This window comes from Haemaphysalis longicornis, unplaced genomic scaffold, assembly GCF_048455015.1.
Source record: "Haemaphysalis longicornis isolate Haplotype H1 unplaced genomic scaffold, Haemaphysalis longicornis Haplotype H1 scaffold_28, whole genome shotgun sequence".
Lineage (NCBI taxonomy): Eukaryota > Metazoa > Arthropoda > Arachnida > Ixodida > Ixodidae > Haemaphysalis > Haemaphysalis longicornis.
In genome coordinates, this window is record NW_027526329.1 from 637,539 (window position 1) to 657,121 (window position 19,583).

At 44.1% G+C, this 19,583-nt stretch overlaps 1 protein-coding gene across 2 annotated transcripts in view; it reads left to right on the plus strand.

The window, feature by feature from the left end:
* LOC144172987 (alkaline phosphatase-like) overlaps positions 1 to 19,583 on the plus strand; it is a 103,398-nt gene that overhangs the window by 62,778 nt on the left and 21,037 nt on the right. For both annotated transcript variants that reach the window (XM_077701581.1, XM_077701580.1), the window contains exons 2-5: positions 117 to 451; positions 8,723 to 8,956; positions 12,729 to 12,930; positions 14,959 to 15,099. In XM_077701581.1, coding sequence (XP_077557707.1) covers positions 117 to 451; positions 8,723 to 8,956; positions 12,729 to 12,930; positions 14,959 to 15,099 — 912 coding nt within the window. The remainder of the gene's footprint in view (positions 1 to 116; positions 452 to 8,722; positions 8,957 to 12,728; positions 12,931 to 14,958; positions 15,100 to 19,583) is intronic.

Sequence of the window (19,583 nt, forward strand, 5' to 3'; positions counted from 1 at the left end):
GAGCAAATAAAACGAGTACGGCGGAGCATTCACGCCTCACGGAAATGCCGCAGGCAATTCTCGAACTGCACCGTTCTCTCACTGCAGCACAACTCTTGTCTTTTTCCCTTGGACAGGCGATCCCGAGTACTGGTTTGACCAGGGCCTCTCGGGGATCGAGCAACGCCTGAAGCTCCTCCAGAACACCGGGCGTGCCCGCCAAGTGATCCTGTTTCTGGGCGACGGCATGGGCGTGTCGACGTTGACGGCGGCCCGCATCTACAAGGGGCAGCGGCTGCGACGGAGCAGTGGCGAGGAGGGCTCCCTGGCCTGGGATTCCTTCCCGCACATGTCGATGGCCAGAACGTACGGGCTGGACGTGCAGACCTCGGACTCGGCGAACACGGCCACGGCCTACCTGTCGGGAGTGAAGGCAAACTACGAAACCCTGGGCGTCGACTCGCGAGTTAAGGTACACGAGACGAAATAAATTTGGGTTCGCTGTTCGCAACTGGTGCAAGGTCAGCATTTATCCAAGGAGTAAGTTAATGTACAACACGGTAACTTTCTCAATCAGTTTTAAGCAAGTGTGAGTTGTTTGCGAACTGAAAATAAACAGCAAGTTTCAACTTTAAATCAGGACTGTGTAAGGGAAAAGTTCGCGGTCATATTAAACAGCCCAACGGTAGCCACAGGAGATGTCAATAAAAAAGAACAGCATGTAATGCTCACAACGAAACAAACAGACAATGTACTGAGAAAAGAATAACAAACAAGCGTTCGTTCGTAGTCCTTTTCTCTCTCCGTTTGTTTTAGCGCTGCAAGCATTGACGTTTACCAACACGCCGGCACCCTCTCCCATGTAGCACAAGTGAACATCATAAAATTTCTCTACATTGCTGGCTTATAAAACAGCTCATTATAAACTTATTTTAGGCATAAACTGTTTCGACAAGAAACAAATGAAGGAAGCTCACACTAACGCTCAAGTCTTTAAGGTAGCGAAGCTGTACGCAACCTTCAAGAACATCAGCAAGGTTAAAGTCCACGATGGCAGCTCATTTGCTTCTGTTTCGCTGCTGCAACGACCTTTATTTCATCCTTATTGCTATAAGTGTGAGTTTATTTTATTTTTTTTTGTAAGTGATGATCACTAGGCATCACTTTGGAGGTGCGTACGTTGGGTTGTGTCTTTATCCTTCCGAGGAAGTGTTGCCGTGATTACGACGAACGCTGGAGCTTTTTTTTGGCCAATGTTGGCCAATCTTCGTAGGTGGGTATGCTTGGCTGGAGAAATGTGCGCAGGGAAGGCTGGCCGGTCCCCGCGAGGCACGCGCACACGAGCGTTGGGCATTTTATTGTCTTTTTAACTGTCGGGCGGTCTTAGCAGTCTTAGCCAATGTTCATATATGGGTATGCTTGGATTGACAAACGCGCCCAGTGTACGCTGTGTGGTCGTCGCAAGCCACGCACACACGAGCAGTAGGCATTTTCTTGGTTTTGTGAACTGAGGGCCGTCGTCGCGAGGCACTCGCTCACGTGCGTACGCTCGGCAATTTCTATATGTTCTAACTGCGGAGACGAAAAACTACGATTTGATAAACAGCTTCGCAGTTAAATTCAGCAATAAAACGACAGGTTTGCTACCTTGCTACCTTACTTTGTTTGCCAGATGGTATTCAGGGGTGTGTCGGGTAGGGTCGGATGAAAACCGAGGATCGGTCGACCGATGTCACTAATGACAGATATGAACATGTCTGTGGCGCCAGGACAACGGCACATATCAGACGATGGTTTATTAAAAAATGCAGAAGTGTACAATCTATTTACCAGAAGTAGTTAAAACGTATTCCATTAATATGAGAAATAAGTTAGATCAAGACGCGTATCAGCGGGGCTACCCCCTCTCCTATACAAAGTACCAAACAATGTGAATTTATTCGAAAGTATGGCTTATTAAAAGGACGCCGAAACAGCGAGATAGGAGACGCTACTGATTGATTAACATTAGAGCGCTGAGTGGCCACCATAACAGCCAATCTGATGTGTGTACACGAATAATAACGTCACCTAACTCTGTCACTTTTATGCGGAAACTCGGTAGTGTTCATCAAATAACGCTAGAGAACTTACAAGAAAGCGGAACTCAACAGAGAAACTCGCAACACTAAACCATCAAACCTTGTACGGTTCCTGTAGATGCAATGAACGCCTGTGATTGCGGGCGGCGTCGGCGAGCTTTCTTTGTTTTTTGTTCTCTCGTTTTCCTAGAATCACGTGGAACACTAACAATGCCACATCGTCCTCTCATTGGCGCATGCGCCTCACGTAGGCGACAGACTCAGACATAGAAAGAATTAACACTCGCCCTGTAACTGTGGACAGTAAAACCTGGGCAGGCAGAGCGTCGTGTCGCGTCTCCACATTCGCACCGGTAACCCCTCAAATTAGCTCAGAGTTCCCACCTCGCTGACGAGTGCCTCTAGCTACCATGACCTCCCCAGAAACACAGTTGACCATATTTTTCACGGCATAAATATGGCTACAGACGCATATCCAGGAGTTGCGCGCATTCTCAATGGCGGCTATCACCGCCGCTAAATGCCAAATAATTCACTCTGCCGGCTTCACAAATGAAAAAAAAAGAGCTTCGCCTAAGCAGCCCTCCAAAAGAAATAATGAAAACCATGCGCCCGTGTGAGGCCGGCATTCCTCATGCGCATGTCTGGCGAGCCGAAGTACAAGAAAACAAAACAAAAAAAAAACCAAACAAGGTGAACAAAAACTGTAGGCGGTTTTGTTTAAGCGAGGCACTCGAACTTAGCAGTCTGCGATAAAATGTGAATACGCATTATTAACAATGTTTACATTTTTGGGACACCTTCGCATATCCACAGAGATGAGCGTTTATCACCTTGAGAAACATTTCTTCGCATGAAAAACTTCTCTAATATATATTGTTTGATTTAAAATAAACAAAGGCGTTGCCGCCTATGCAACAGACCAAGGTAGCTGGCATACCGGAGATATGCTTTGATTGTTTGGCGCAAAAAAACAACGCTGACAGAGTATTGATTACAGCTGAAGATTAAAGCATTGTTTACTATTAAAGACTCAACGTCTCAGTATACATTTATCAAACTGTGAGTGTTGACAAGCGACGGAAGTGTACTTGTGTCACAGCAAGACGAGCTCCGCAAGTAATCTTTGCATAACCTTTGGCGATTAACTTATAGATTCGCTGCCGCAGCTTCGTTCTGTCACAATAGATGTAAGAACGAAAACGAGAAAGAATGAAGTTAAAAATTTAGTTGTATACACCAAACAAATGGCAGAGTAGGCAGAGTACAGGGCAAAGATATCTACAATATATATATATATATATATATATATATATAAATATATATATATATATATATATATATATATATATATATATATGTAAGAAAGGAAAACTCTGAACAAGGTAAAAGCGCGATTGTTGCCAACGTTTCAAAGAGAATTGCTTTCTTCAAGTCTCTCATCAAGTCTTTCGTCAAGTCTTTCGTCAAGTCTCAATAACAATCGCGCTTTTACCTTGTTCAAAGTTTTCTTTTCTTGTATTATCTACCATCTCGAAAAGTTGAACTGCTCCCTATATATATATATATATATATATATATATATATATATATATATATATATATATCATCATCACCAGCCTATCTACGCCCACTGCAGGGAAAAGGCCTCTCCCTTTATTTTCCAATTATCTCGGTCCTGTGGCAACTGTGACCAATTTATCCCCGCAAATTTCTTGATCTCATCTGCCCATCTAACTTTCTGCCTCCCGCTGCAGCGCTTCCCTTCTCTAGGGATCCACTCTGTTACCCTTAATGACCAGCAGTTATCTTGCCTTCGCATTACATGCCCTGCCCACGTCCATTTCTTTTTCTTAATTTCTACTAATATGTCTTTAACACCAGTTTGCTCCCTCACCCACTCCGCTCTCTTCTTGTCCCTTAATGTTACACCTATCATTTTCCGCTCCATTGCCCGCTGAGTCGTTCTCAATTTAAGTTGAATCCTCTTAGTGAGCCTCCAAGTTTCTGCCCCGTAGGTGAGTAACGGTAAGATGCAGCTGTCATACATTTTCTTCTTCAGCGACAATACAGCGATGCAGCGATGGCGTTGAGGTAGAACACCCGCCTCGTGTGCAGAAGGGCCGTGGTTCGAATCCTGGTGCCGGACAATTCCCACTGGATCAAAAAAAAATCCGCGTATTGATGGAATTGCACAAAGGGGCTTGGGGTGCGGCCTGACCCCGGCGACCATTGCCGGCAATGCACTCCCTCACCAGAGCAGGATTGGCCACCCTGGTATAGCAACGGCCACAACCTCCCATGAATACGCCAATATATATATATATATATATATATATATATATATATATATATATATATATATATATATATATATATATATATATATATATATATATATATTGTACCGAGAAGACGAGGAAGTGGACTGTGCAGCCTAGTGCGATGGGCATCTTACACCGACGAAGACGAAGACAGTTGGCGTGGGGTTATGTGATGGCCGAATTGTAAATAGCTTGCACTTCTTTCTGTAAATAGATCGCTTCAGCATCGACCATGGATCATGTCATCCGCCCTACTGCCACGTAACAATATATAAATATCTAGAAAGAGAGAGAGAGAGAGAGAGAGAGAGAGATGATCTCTACAACGGGTCCACAACTACCATAGTCCTGCATAAGTAGAACAGTAAAATACCTAAAAGGAAGAGCGTGAGACAAGTGGCACAATCTCTCCAATGTTATTCACAGCATGTTTGCAAGAGGTATTCAGAACATTGGATCGGGAACAGGTAGGCGTAAAGGTTATTAAAAAATACCTCAGTAACCTCAGATTTGCTGATGACGTTGCCTCGCCAAGTAACTCGGGTGGAGAATTGCAAGGCATGATTACTGCACTGGTAAGAAGAGTAGAATCGTGGGCGTGAAAATTAGTTCGCAAAAAACTAAAGTAATGATCAATAACCTCGGGAGACCACAGCGGTTTTAGATAGATAGCAATGCAGTGGAAGTGGCAAGCGAAGATATCCATTCAGGCCAGGCAGTGACCCCGGATCCCAGTCGTGAGGCAGAAATAATAAGGATAAGAATGGGGTGGAGTACATTCGGTCGGCGTTCTCATTTAATGAATGACAGCCTACCATTATCCCTGAGGAATAAAGTGCATGACAGCTACATCTTATCGGTACTCAGCTACGGGGCAGAAACTTGGAGGCTCACGAAAAGGGTTCAAATTAAACTGAGGACGACCCAGCAAGCAATGGAACGAAAGATGATAGGTTACAGGTCACTAATGTTACAGTGGACAAGAAGAGAGCGGAGTGGGTCAGGGAACAAACGCGTGGTAATGACATATTAGTAGAAATTACGAAGAGGAAATGGGTGTGCAAAGGAGTTGTTGTGCGAAGGCAAGATAACCGTTGGTCATTAAGGGTAATAGAGTGGATCCCTAGAGAAGGCAGGCGTGGCAAGGGGCGTCAGAAAGTTAGGTGAAAAAAGTAGATCAACAAGTTTAGGTCGATAAATTCGCAGACAGGCTTGATGGTGATGACATGGCCAAATAGCAGGTACACTTTTTTAATTATTAATTGCGTCATCCTGCAAATGACAAGCTGGTTTCGCTCAGGAGCCACAAAGATACGGGGTGGTTAAGACGGCAATAGAAAAGTTATAAGAGCTGTTGAACCTCAAGAACTTGTAAAATAAAAATGGCGTTTTTTACCTTCTGATAAAGCACGGGTTTTTTATGGGGAAATCAAGCTGGCCCCGTTCCAAATATGGTACTGAAGCTTCTACCAGGGGTACTTTTGTCTTTGGAATTCTAACTAACTGAACGCGAGAAATAGGTTACGAGGTCTAGTGGATCTAAGCAAAGGAGGCGTATTGATAGGGTTGCGATGGAAATTAGACGCCCAGGTGGTAAAGTGTCCACACATAAAAACGCCAAATGGCAAGTTTTCTGTTTCAGCGGAACAGGTTTGGCCGGCATAAGAAATGATAACAGCACAGGAAAGCAGCTATTGTGTATAAGAGCCGCCGTTCTGCACTCTCGGCGTTATCATACCTTGGTTGCTGAATGGCCACATTGATTATGCTTGCACCTTTGTGCACGCAGCACTTTCAAGCCGATGTAGAGATAACGGGTGACCCACTTTGCACATTTCTTTTCAAGCTCATACATAAGGTGATTTCAGAAGAAATGCGGTACGCCGAGACCTTGACATTCTTAGTGTTGCCGATTCATTGTAACCTTTTTACAGGTATCACTCTAAAATAGCGGTCCATCCCAGAGGGCTTATATCAAAGCTTCATCGTAAATGTTGCAGGTCGTTGTGGTGTGTTCCCACCCACCGTCGACGGGGAGCTTCGCAGCAAATGTCTAAGTAAAAGAACCACCTTGGAATAACTATTTATGACCATATTCAATAATTTTAGGGGGTTGTAAGTGTTTCTATGGCCTCCTTTATACTTACAATCCCTGTTCGCGTCAGAACCCCTGTACATTACGCTTACGGTGGTGCCAAGTGCGATAGTTTTTTGGGCGTGTAGTTAAGCGTTATTGCTCTAGGCGGTGGTGGACTGGTACTCCATCTGCGTCGTCTAATGTTTTATCGAAGGCAGACATTTCAGACTGGGAATTGCTTTAAGGGTGTAAACATGTGCTTCATGTGTCTATAATCAGCTGACCACCGCGTGCAAGGTGCGACTATTGCAATTCGCTCTGTGGTGACATAAGCATTGCCCTCAAGCGCTTCGGCTCACGTTCTCCTCGTAGCTAAGCAATGGTAGCATTCTGGACATGTTGTTAATCCTTCACTTGCATACGACTTCGCTAAATGACATCGATGTGAAAGAGGAGAGGTAAGCGCGCAACGTTCCAACTAAATTTACATTTATTGTGCAATTGGGCAAATTTACATACTGAAGTAGCAGCGTGTGCGCGGTTGATGCACAAGACACTTCATACTGAATTGCGCTAAGTATACAGACGAATAGGACGCTAAAAGGAGTGGGACGGGACCTCGTCCAGGTCCTGTTAGAGCAACTTAGTGTGAAGCATCACCAACTAGCCCCATTCTACGTCTTCGTGAACCAGACACTTGAAAAACCTAGGAACCAGGCGATGCACCCCCAGGAAAGAGAATTCTTTTTCGGTCAAAACCAGCAATGGGCAACTGATTCACTTGTAATCCAGTCTTAACATCGCCGCGGCCTTTCTAGTTTCACGAAGACGCGGGGGCCTCCCGCACCCCACAATCGTGCAGTGATGAAACATGTGTTTACAGCCATAAATCTGACAGTGTACCACCACAAAACCGTTACTGCTGTTGTTGATGTTTCCACAAGTTGTTGCTTCCACAATTTGAAGCGCAGACAAACAGCACAGACAAGGACAAGAAAGTGGCCTATGCAGTGCCGCATGTGTCCCTTTCTTGTCCGAGTGTGTATTTTTTCTGCCCAATAGCTTGAGGTATGTTAAACCAAACAGCCTGAACTTCAACAACATGAAATATTGATGTTGGTCATGCGGTCACGTAACCGGTCATAAAGAAACCCAGGGTTTGCCCAATACATTATCTTTTATTTACATATTACTCATAATGTCCCTAGCGGCACAATGTTAGGTTGGGGTTTGTGCGGTGTTGTTCCTTCTATCTGACTTTCGTATGGTTCTCGCAATCGCACTTATGTTGCTGGTAGCTCGGCGCTAAATGCACGTGCGTCTTAGTCTGCAGTTTAGCAATACTGCCCGTACGCTTGCTTTGGGCTATGCTGATTTTCGCCCATGTTTTATTTATCAGAAACCGTCAGTTTCTTTCCCGACCATACAAAACGGGGCGGACAACTTTTGCAGGAAGCTATGTTGCAGGAACACGTGCCAAAAGCAGTTAGGTGGGGCGAGAACGTTTGACCCTTGAAATGAAGCAATAGAAAGTGGGATCGTGGGGACACCAACGCAACCGTCGAATGGAGACTATCGGGATAGAATTCTCAGGTATACCTGGAACTATGTTTCCTAACAAACGTTTGAGATTTCAGTCTCATCTGACATATATGACCATGGTTGAGGCTTTTACATTTTTTTTATTGGCCGTTGTTTCTGAACGACGTAATTGCTTCAGGGCTTCTTACAGGCGGGAGATTCTCGCATGTGCCACAAGTGAAAGGCCTACCGCACTAATTTACGTAAAAGTACATGGCAGCTGAATTCGAACTTTGACGTAAAAGGGTTCTTAAACGGAGTATTCCAAAAACCAACTTTGTGCGATGCTTCTTATGGTAGATTCCACTGATTATATGTCTTAGAAGACGAAATGAGTGTAAAAATTCAGAAAAAAACATTTTCGCGGGCATGGGGACTTCTCTTGAGCCCAGTCGCAAAGTATTACACATTTACACATTGAAAAGTGAACTTCGTAGATGCTACTCGTGCAGTTAAAAAATTAATATAAATTAAGACAACACCTTGCCATTAGCGTGGGTTATTACGAATGCGTAGATTGTTTTGCACCTAATAGTATGGACAAATCAAATCAGTTTGGTAGGGTTGTAACGTAGTTTGATGTTTATAAATTTTGCATAGTACACAAATTTGAAGCGTATATAATGATTGTGAGTCCTGCCACGCATTAAAACGTGATTCCCACCCGTTGGACATTTCAGAGGCTTCAGTGTCACAGCGACCCGACCACCCACCTGCCGAGCATCATGAACTGGGCTCAGGAGGCTGGAATGTGGACAGGCGTTGTGACCACCACCAGGATTACGGATGCGACACCCGCCGCCGCGTATGCCCATTCGGGTTACCGCAAGTGGCAGTCCTCGGTTCCAGAAGGCTGCAACGCTAAGGACATAGCGCGACAACTTATGCAGTCAACTCCTGGATCTCGATTCAAGGTGACGGTGTATAAATCGATTTTGGTATACAAAATATTTTTTGTTGGTTGAACGCATGTGCATAGTTCGGGAGGGCGGAATCCTAGCCAGCTTGATTATTAGCTTTCCACTGGATTTTTTTGCGGCTTTTTCACAATGTAGTTGGTTGAGGTTACATATGGATAATAGCTAAATACGTCCTTATTTCTCTTAGACGCAAAGTTTTCTTAGACGGCTTGCTCCTACAAACAGTACGAACTGTGGCCCGCTACGTATTGCTACCCTTACTGAATATTAGTTAATTTTGAAGACTTAATGTTTGGTGTGCCGTTATTCGTGCTGCTTGCCAATTTCAAACCACGGAATTTTTAGTTTCGTGAGATTGTAAAGTTTGTCACATGTTTGCGTCTTTTTTACATCAATCCTTTAGAGGCTGGAGAGCTAGGGTTCAAACTATAGACTTGCGCCTGCATGCGATAACTGCTCCACCTTGGCGTTGTGTTGAGCTGTTTTGAAACAGCATAAAACACCACCAAGCTTGTTTCTGTTATTATGAAATCGGGAACATTTCTACATGCAAGCTTTTCCGAAGCAAAGTGATCCTCATTATGTAATATTTAGCACCGGAAAGGTACGAATACAAGAGGACACAGAGATGAACGCAGTTTTGCAACTCGGACAGTTTCATATTAACGGATGTTGCGATCTACGAGCCAACACCTAGTGTATGAAGGGCGCCGTTGTGGAGGGCTCCAGATTTATTTAACCACGTGGGGATATGTAACGTGCACCGAAATTTTGACACTGGGGTGTTTTCGCTGTTCGCTTCTATCCCTAAATGGGGCAGTAATCGCGGCCGGCATCTAGTTCGCGTCCTTCGACTTCCTCTCACAGTTTCATAAACAAGCGCAGATTAGCCAAGCTTCACTCACCTGTGAGCTCTCTTGTAGCCGTGCCTTTGTGCTGCTAAATTTTGCATAACGATCATTTCTTGACTAGCCCTGCAGTCTCTGATCCTAACGTACTCTTTCGGTGATATTAGGGCAATTAATTTGTCCTCAGTAAGGGTAAACAGATAGCTCAACTGCAAGTATTCATCGCATTGGTTTAATGAAAGGTCCCGTTTAAATTAAGGAAGCCACCGCAGTGGCGCAGTGCTTCGGTAAGCTCGCTAGTCCGCACTGCGCTGCGCCATCTGCCATGAAGCTGGGCACGCACTAATCGCTGGCTCCATCAGTGCGGTTCTAAAACTTCACTTGCCACATCCGGGTACAGAAACCATAAAAAAGTGGAGCTCTCGTTACCAGACACCGAATGGAATCATGAAAAGCAGCGTGCCTATGTATGCGTGAGTGGAATTAAAAAAGAGCAGTTGTATGGAGCCAAAAGAATCGACATTTCGGCAAGTAGTATTGCTTTATAATCTTGAAGGGCAGCGTAGCGAGCGAATGCAGGATAAAACGAACAGTACAGACCGGTGCTGAACTGTTTTTTGAAACAGCAGCACATACATAAGTACTAAGAACAATCCCACGTGCCCTCACATTAAGACGCCATACATCGATTTCAACCGACTCCAAACTGCCCACAAAAGTATGAACTGGAACAAATTACTAATTCACAGAGTGATCAAAAAACGAAAATCTTTTACATGCTAAGTTCTCGGCGGCACGGTTACACACAGATCGTCTCTTTCCTAATATGATGACTTCCACAGTGAGCCGATTAACGTGGACAGACAGGAGGGTGGCATCTTGAAAAACAGGAAGGCACCCGTGTTCGCAAGAATGACGAGTGACATGTGAATAGTTATTATGTTTTAGTGAGCTGTTGTGGTCGTATGATCCAATATGTATACAGCGACTTCTTCGATTGATCGACACATGCACAGGAAAAAGGCAATGCGTGCACAGCCTTCTTTTACAATCGATGAACGGGGACCTGTGATTAACTGTAAGCGCGAGAGGAGACTGCGCCAAGTTTTTTCGTGTTGCCAGATGTTTTACTCATAAATTTGGAGGCTGAACATACAACATTTACACCCAGAGTGCCAGCTTAATTTCTGTGCCCCTGCTAGAATTTATGTTTATATGATAATTACGGCAAACATTTCTTTTCTTAAGGCTCACTATCATTCCGTCGAACGGAGACTATTGCTTTTATCAGCCCAAGAAGTTTCTGCGATGTCGCAGAAACAAGACATCTCGGAAACCCTGCTGTTTTTAATTAACGCCAGTTCATGCTTTTGTAAATGCAGTTAGCGATCTGTTTTGCAATCAAGTATGCCGTCTTGATGTCGGGTCCCTGGGTTCGGTCTGAGTATTTAAGCATAAGTCAGGGTTTCAATAAAATTAGTTGGGATTTAAGCGTCGTCATGCCGTCGTATTGGTATGCTATGAAAAGATAGTAATTGCAGTGCGCAGCACGCCTAACCCAACAACTGAGCTAAGATGCGCGCCGTTGTGGACGGCTCTGAATTATATTTCACCATCTGGGATGGTTAACGAGCGCTGAAATGCCAAATAGCGTTTTTTTTTTTTTTTGCCTCCATGAGGAAACCGGCCGCCGTGGTTGGGACCGAACTCGCTTTCTTGAGCTCAACAGCACAGCGCCCAAGCCAGTGCGCTACAGCGGCGGGTGTCTTTTATGAAGCCGCCTACATTGCAGTCCCGGTACAATAGACCGTGGCCTTGCAGTTAAAAAATAGAAACAATATCACGATGTTATTATAGAACACTAATATACCGCTCATTTCGTATACTTGAGATACAGTGAATTATTGCGTACTGCAGGGAACTTTCTGTGCATTTAAGCTCCCGTTGTCCACACTCTGGTAGACAGGTTCTCCTTTCGCAGTTTGTTTATGAGATGTTTCTTTATTATCAGCACAGTTACTTCTTGCGATTTTTCATACAGAGCATTCTAGTGCAGGAAGGATTGGTACACATACACTGCTTCGCCTTTTTTACGAATAGCTTTATTGTTAACGATGCAAACCTAAACCAAATTGACCACACCTCACGTCTAACAATGGTTGAACGATTGAGCGGTATCAGTGATGTATTGTACTTCGGACAATTCCAAATTGTAAATGAAAAATATTCCTGTTTTTATCTTTTTTCCAACTGTTTTTTTTTTCACAAATTCCTATACGTTTCGCTGGATGCTGTTTTTGAAGCTACCTTTTCTTTTACCTGCATTCGTGTTCGGTTTTAAGTGTTAGCCAGGGCCACCTATGACTACTTTACATGGCCTTGCGGATAAAGACGTCATGTAAGGTTTAGTGCAAACCAAATTGCTAAGAAATATTTGAAGAATTCTTACACAGAGTGGTAGGATAGTAAGCACTCCATGTTTTTAAAATAACAGTTTTCTTATATGTGTCTGATAATACTGCAAGTGGAAACTGCGGCATGAAGAGGTGTCAAGATATTTTTGGGTAATGGAGGCTCATTGCTATTGCTTTTTCTACATAACGCGGCCTGACAATGTCGTGTTGTAAATAAATGATGCGAAGTCGAGCTTACTAAGAGATTTTTCACTATTTATTTTTGCTCCACGGCTCTTAAAATTTCCCGCACATATCAAATATTTTCTTTTTTCATTTTTGTCAAAATACAGTCGAAAGATCCCCGACAAAGATAAAATGTTCAGCCCAGAAATTGACTGGACAGTACCGTTTTCGCTAATTCTTTCACCATTGTGTGAGCGATGTCTCCTGAAACTTTTAGGCTTAGAACCTCAAAAAATAGGTCGAGGAATCTAAGTTAACGACTTATCTAACCTTGTACAGGTTATCATGGGTGGTGGCCGAGCCCAGTTCCTGGACAAGTCGTTCCAGGACGAGGAGGGGCGGAATGGTTCTCGGACCGACGGCCGCAATCTTATCAAGGACTGGCTGGATGAGAAAAAGTCGCACTCGGCGCACGTGAAGTACATCTGGAACCGCAAGCAGCTCCACGCAGTAAACCCTAACGCCACGGATTATTTGCTAGGTGAGATGTCTTTGGGGGCTTTGCGTTTGAACACTTGTCAACCACGGTTTGTGGCTGTACTCAGAACAGATACTGTGGGAGATTATAGGTTCAATGGTAAGCAAAAAACGAAAATAAGAATGATTTGTACTTAGTGAGATATATTTTCAATAAAAATCGTTTCGTGAAACATGTAGTCAAGTATGTCCTTCAGTATTTCAACAAGAATAAAGCCGCTTGCAGTAACGTACACTAAAGATTGAAAGTAACACGCAAGGCTAACAGAGCCTGGAAAGGGAATCGGATGCTGACACGGAGAAGGAACTGTTGAGGTCTACCAGAGCCGGCGAACTCACAGCTAGTGCAGGCTGTGTGAAATGGTTATAATGATTGTTGTGTAGTGCTGGCGCAATGCTTTGGAAGAGCAAGAAGCGCCCCACCCCCCCCGACCTCAAGAAATGAAGTGATAAAGTTAAAGTTTAGAAATAGCTTTAAATTTAAATTGTGTGGCCCGTGTTTAAGGCCTGGCTGTAGAGTAAAACTATTCAAAGACAAATAGGGTGATCAATGCCGGAGATCAGAGCGTCGTTCACTTGCGGTTGCCCACATTAGGATGCATTCGGCTGTCTTGCTGTTTGGTGAACTGTTTTAAAATTTTGGCCATTCCGCTATTATTCTTGCTCGAGCGAAAGTATTTGTATGTGATTACATATTTCCAAAAAGTGCCTGCTTGAATGGTAATACAGGGTGAATAATCGTCTTGGCCTTCGTTTTGCCGACATGGGAATGCTCGCGTAGTTTGGTTGGAGTTCTTTTTTTGACGAAATGGTTGCATTTATTTCATTCGGAGCACAAGTACTACTGAATAAATAACGTGAAGAAAGCAACAATGAAGACTTCCTTGCGTTAAAGTACTAAGAAATATAGGTTGTTCTAAGAAATCGACACGAATAATACAAGCAAAAAGCACAAACTACAGAGAACATGGTAGGTATATCAGCCACCTCAATTTTTTATGACGTGGGTTTCCTTTCTCTGGAGGCATTAGATATAGCAAGGTGTGAACAGCCTCTAGGTTACTAGTATTTTAGCAATCAAGTTTACACATTTTTTTACGGAGGTGAGTGGGCGTCTTTAGATTAGAGAGAGTCGAAATGAATGTTTTTCCTTTTCCCTAAATTCTACGGTGTTCTGCAGTATAAATATAGCAGGTAAGCCTCACGCTAGTTATGAGCTCAGGCATTAATGCCGACGACATAACGATATTTATATGCCTTGATAGAATATCGTTTGATCCACGCAAACAATACGGTGATGTGATATAATTTGGGGCCATAAAGCAGGAAAAAGATTTAGGAGAGTAAAAGAAAAACCCTATTCTCAGTTCAGTATGATTTTAGTTTGGTGCTTAACTTTGTAACTGTTTCCTTATACCGGACAAAAACATCTTATTGTTTGGCAGTACAGAAATAGGTACGAAACGCTAATCATTTTTCTACTAACCCGTACTTTTTACCTTAGTTTTTAAATTAACAATCCTAGCAAGTCTGTGCTGCGCTCCCTTAGGAATTCACATGACCGAAGTTGAAAATGGAATGTCTTATTTTGTATAGGTGAATAACGTAAATAGGATTCCCGCTTTCTGGTTGGTAAATCTCTATGATGGGCCAGAAAATTGTAGTAGAATAAAAGAATATCGGAAGCTGAACCCTTACGCAGGATGTTGTGTGAGAAGGAAAAGGGGCCACGGAAAGTCAAATAAGTTAATCACGCACTTAAATAAAATAACCTTATATTTACATGATGTTTCCTTGCGCCGTAATGCATCAAAATATACACTTGCGCAACAGCTTTGGTAGGCTGTACGCCGGAGTACAAGTTATTGCCGGTTAAATAATATTTGTTATTCTACGGTTCGGATTTACGAGCACTGCTTTGCATCTTTCATGCCTGCAGTGGTTTCGACAGTGCGTCTAATTTAATTTTGCCTTTCAAAGGACCATACAAGCCGAATCGTTTATGTACAATTATTCGGCTTTGCTTCTTCAGGGCTCTTTGACAGCGACAATCTACCTTACTCGTACGAGCGTCGAAGCCTGAAGACCACAAAGCCGAGCTTGCCTGAAATGACGAGGGTGGCGGTGGAAGTCTTGCAAAGGGCTCCAAAAGGTTTCGTGCTCCTTGTTGAAGGTAAGGCACTCTTAATTTCTTGCCCCGTATAACTTACCACTGTGTTACCTGAGCTTCAGAACGTCACCCAAAAACAGGAACTACACACTGGACAATCATGAGCATCAATAAATCATTCCGGATTTGTTTTGGGGGCATATTTATTAAAGCCAAGTATACAAGACAATAGACAATAGACGACTCATAAATTTCGTCCTAAATAGATTCCCCCGAAAAGCATTGTGCAAGATAGTTGGCGCGGCCTTGCGCATGGAAAAGCCGCGATATATTTTTCTTTATTGACTTGCCTTTCTTCATTTACGTTTTTTTACAAAGACAAAGTAATGGTAGGGTTACAAAATATCTTGCACCTCTCCGTCTAACGACGACAATGGTAGAACCCGAAGCCTTCTCGGGATGGATGTTTGGTTAGCCGATCCCCTACTCCAAGCATGTGCTACTCAGGAGGTATGCACTGCTTTTCCAGAGTACCCACAGCAACTGTCGTGTGGGCCTTCCGTAGGCGTAACATTTGAGATTAGGTTGTTGGGCGTGAATCGCTACCTACTGCTTGGCGTTCCCTTCGACCGTGTCAATATGGAGCACTCGGATAGACTCCGGCTTCATAACGCGAGGGACGCAAGTTGTGTTGCAGCCACGGGAAGTGTTCTTTTCTTTCATTTCACCCATTACCATTCAGTATCATCGTCAGAGAAGGTTGGCTTTCCTACAGAGCGTATTCACGTACTACGGCATCAGTGTGGACTCTGAAGCTTTGCTTTAAAAGGTACACATAAGAACCTGACTATGTCCCCGCTTCCTGTACAGATATCAGCAGCAGCAGAAAGCAGACGACGCCGAAAAAGTATATTGCAACTGGTAGCTGAGCAGACAAAATACCGCTTTAAAAAATTAGAATCAGTTTGCATCACAGTGTGAACATGACACAGGATATCATGAAAAAATCCTAATTTTACCATATATAAAATGCACAAAGAACCGAAATTAACACAGACAATTACTTATAGAAAAGAAAACGTATAGACAGGAAAAGCAACCAATAGCTAGATTTTCCTATGAAAAGATGTCAGAATACCGATTTTGAAAAACAGTATGTTTGTAATGTTCTCCTTAATAATTTTGTACCATCGGCGTTGTCTTTATTCTCATACAGGAAATCAGGAATGAGACATCGCATACTCTTAAGCCTAATCGGTTCTTGTGCGGGTAACCTGACTATATTTTTGGGAATTGAAAACTAGCATTTATTGAAAGAATGGTTTGCTGAAATTTTAGGCGATTTGTGCCCATTCCCATGTATACACATAATGCCATCTTGTACATGTGCAGTGGCTTGATGTTTAGTATTTCATGTGCTTCTCTACACTATGCTGCTCTACCTCTTCTTTAGTCCGGAATGCCAGAAACGGTACAAAACTTACCTTCATAATGCTGCGGGTGTAGGCGTGTGTGAAAAATCTGACGAAGAATAATAAGAGGAATGAAACGCTCTTTCGACAGTGACACCATACGGAATGGATTTATTAGTTTTTTGCGGTTTGGGATATTGGGGTGGGGCGAGGACTGCTAAAAGCATCTGTGGCGTCAGGCGCTACGTAGAGCACAAGGAAAGTTTCACGACGAAGCTCTATAGCGGTAGCCAGAGGCCTAGGAGCATCGTGTTTCCGAGTCGCGTAGAAAAAAAAAATCTTAATTACATGGCCCTCTATATAGGAACTAGGGTTACAGAAAACGGCTGCAACTCTTATTTTATGAAAACTGCCACGTGAGAAAATGAAAATTAAACTGAGATTGGTGCGAAGATGACTCGATTATAACGCCGTGTTTTATTTCACTGTCGCAATTAGTTCACACTCAAGTAACTAGCGTTACAAAATTACCGTCGGCGTCAATACGTGGCCCTGTAAGGAGGGAGTATTGTTACAGGAAAGGATTGTAGTTCTTCTTTTGCCAAAAGTATCCGTCCCCCAAATAGATGATAATTGGCTGCGCAGACGATTCTAACATTACGCAGTTTCATATAAATACACAGCTTACAATGGAGTTGCAGTGTTGTAGAATTTTCGTCTGTTGCAATTCGTGAACTTATCCGAAAGGCGGAGGGGGAGGGGGGGTGGGTGGTTGGGCGGACTGCCTTGTGTTTGTTCGCTGGAATCCAACTCGAGCCCTTCCAAATTTAATTGTGGTAATTAACTGTGAAACGATAAGTCCTAAGTTACAAACGTGTTTCATTCGCCCACTCCTTAGACTAGGCCCAGTTCGGTGGTTATACTTCTCGACACAGTGAAATGCCACTGAATTTTCTCTCTGCATTAATGGGAAGATGAGATCATAAGAAAAACGGAAGACACAGTATAAACACGGTAGGAAGACCGGTGGAGGGGGTCAGGAAGCTCTAATGTGCAGATGACACTAGGAACGCGGAAAATAGGTACTGATCCAAGCTTCAGCGGCCCGCGCCTCCCAGTAGTCGGCAAACTAGGCGAAGAAGCGAAGGAGGGTATTCGCACTTCCAGTTTCGGATTGATCCTGAAACTGAAATTAGAACCCCCTGGGCGCAACTATTTGCTGGTAAGATAAATAGCTTGTTCTTTTCTCAAGGTTTATGGTTGTATACTAACAAATGACGAATACCGGTAGGAAAATGTGCAAACATGGGACTGTCATATCCTGACTAGAGGGATCTGCATTCATTTGTCTAAGAGCAATATGAATTATATTTATAATAAATTCACACCCCGTGCATTTTCTTGCGAGGAATTTACCACGAAGGAGTGTATCTCATGGTTTGTGACCTGCTACAATCTCAAAGACAGGGAAGAAGGATAAATACTGGCTCTAGGATATTGCCAAATGTAAACACAGCTCAGGAAAAAATACCCAATGTCAATGGCCAATGATGATGATCGAAAAATTATTTATGTAGACCTAAAATTGGTGGTAGGTATCCCTGTTATAAAATGAATGTCTGTTGGATATTATTGACGCTCTTACTGCTTCGATCACCTCCTGCAAACCATTCAAGTGGGCGTTGGGGAACATTTTCTCGTGTCGCTCAAACGTCTGGTCCTTAGTCTTAGGTATTTACGCAGTGCTTTAGCAAGCCTACACCATATGACAGAGGTCCGCCTGCATTCCGCAGTGTACACGTTCGGGCTCATAGTCCAGCTATGTATTTGTATATTCGAGACCCGTTTGAGGCGACTGACTGAAACTGGCAGGGAGATCCATTGTTAAGTTGTCTGACCGGTCATTTGACCAAGGCTTATATTTATGTCAGCCCGCACGCAACAATACCCCAGCGCTGTACAGCGAGCAAGAATAAACCAATTTCGCATGTCTTAGGTGGTGCGACGGTGAAGTTGTTTGTTGTCTTACTGGTTCCTTTGCTTTCTCACTAAGAAGGTTCGTTTTAGGGGCGAAGCTCCTTAAGGCGTGAGTCTGTCCATCCTCGACGTATGTATGTAGCCACCTCTAGTTTAATTCTTGGATTGTTTACTAGACGGCGTGGCTACCTCTAGTTTAGTTATTGGATTGTTTACTAGATGGCGGTAATTGTATATGATGAAAAGATGAGCTTGGATTGTTTACTAGATGGCGTGGCTATACTCGGGAACAAGTTAAGAACGGCACCAACTCATGTACGGTATCACTCCGCCTAAGCGACGGACCCGGATGTCAACGTGCGCGCGCGTTTTGAAAGGAGACTGCCACGAATGCGTGATATCGTCTGCCTTTTCTCACGTAGTTTGTTTGCCGTCGGTGCAGTAGTTTATAAGCATTTTAGGTCCAAAAAGATACAAAAACGGCTCGTGCCATGTTCAAAATATCCCCAGTAACGCGCTACTTGTGCTGCGCGGAGTGACATCCGGCTGCGGTGATGAGGCACAGCAGCAACTTTGGTGCCGTTCTTAAGTTGTAACCGAGTATACCTCTAGTTTAGTTCTTGGATTGTTTACTAGATGGCGGGGAGCGTTGTAATAAAATCCGTTCGCTGTTGGCGCGCGCTCGGAGAGTCGCCCGATGGATAAGGCCGCAGATGTGCGAGCCCGCGAGGCAGAAGCGCTCCGTGAAGCTGCGCGACGCCGCCGCCAAGATCCTGCCGTACGAGAGCGGGAGGCCGAAGCGTGTCGCCTGGCTGCGCGACGACGCCGCCAAGATCCCAGCGTTCGAGAACGAGATGCCCAAGCGTAACGGCGCGAGGACCCTGCCGTACGCGAAGCGGCACGGCTGCGGCGCGAAGAGGATCTCCAAAACGTCAGAGAACGGGAAGCGGCGAGAAAGCGCGCGTATCGGCAGGCAGACCCCGATGCAGTGAGAGCTCGTGAGGCGTCTGCAAAACGCATCAGGCGACCTCAGCCCCAAAGTGCCGACGCGCGGTTTAAGCGAGACTTTCTAGACGTTACGTTCGGACACAGATGTAGAGGGCGAACTGTCACTGAAGAGTCACGGTTTTACCGATGATTTCCCCTCAGGAGCTTCGC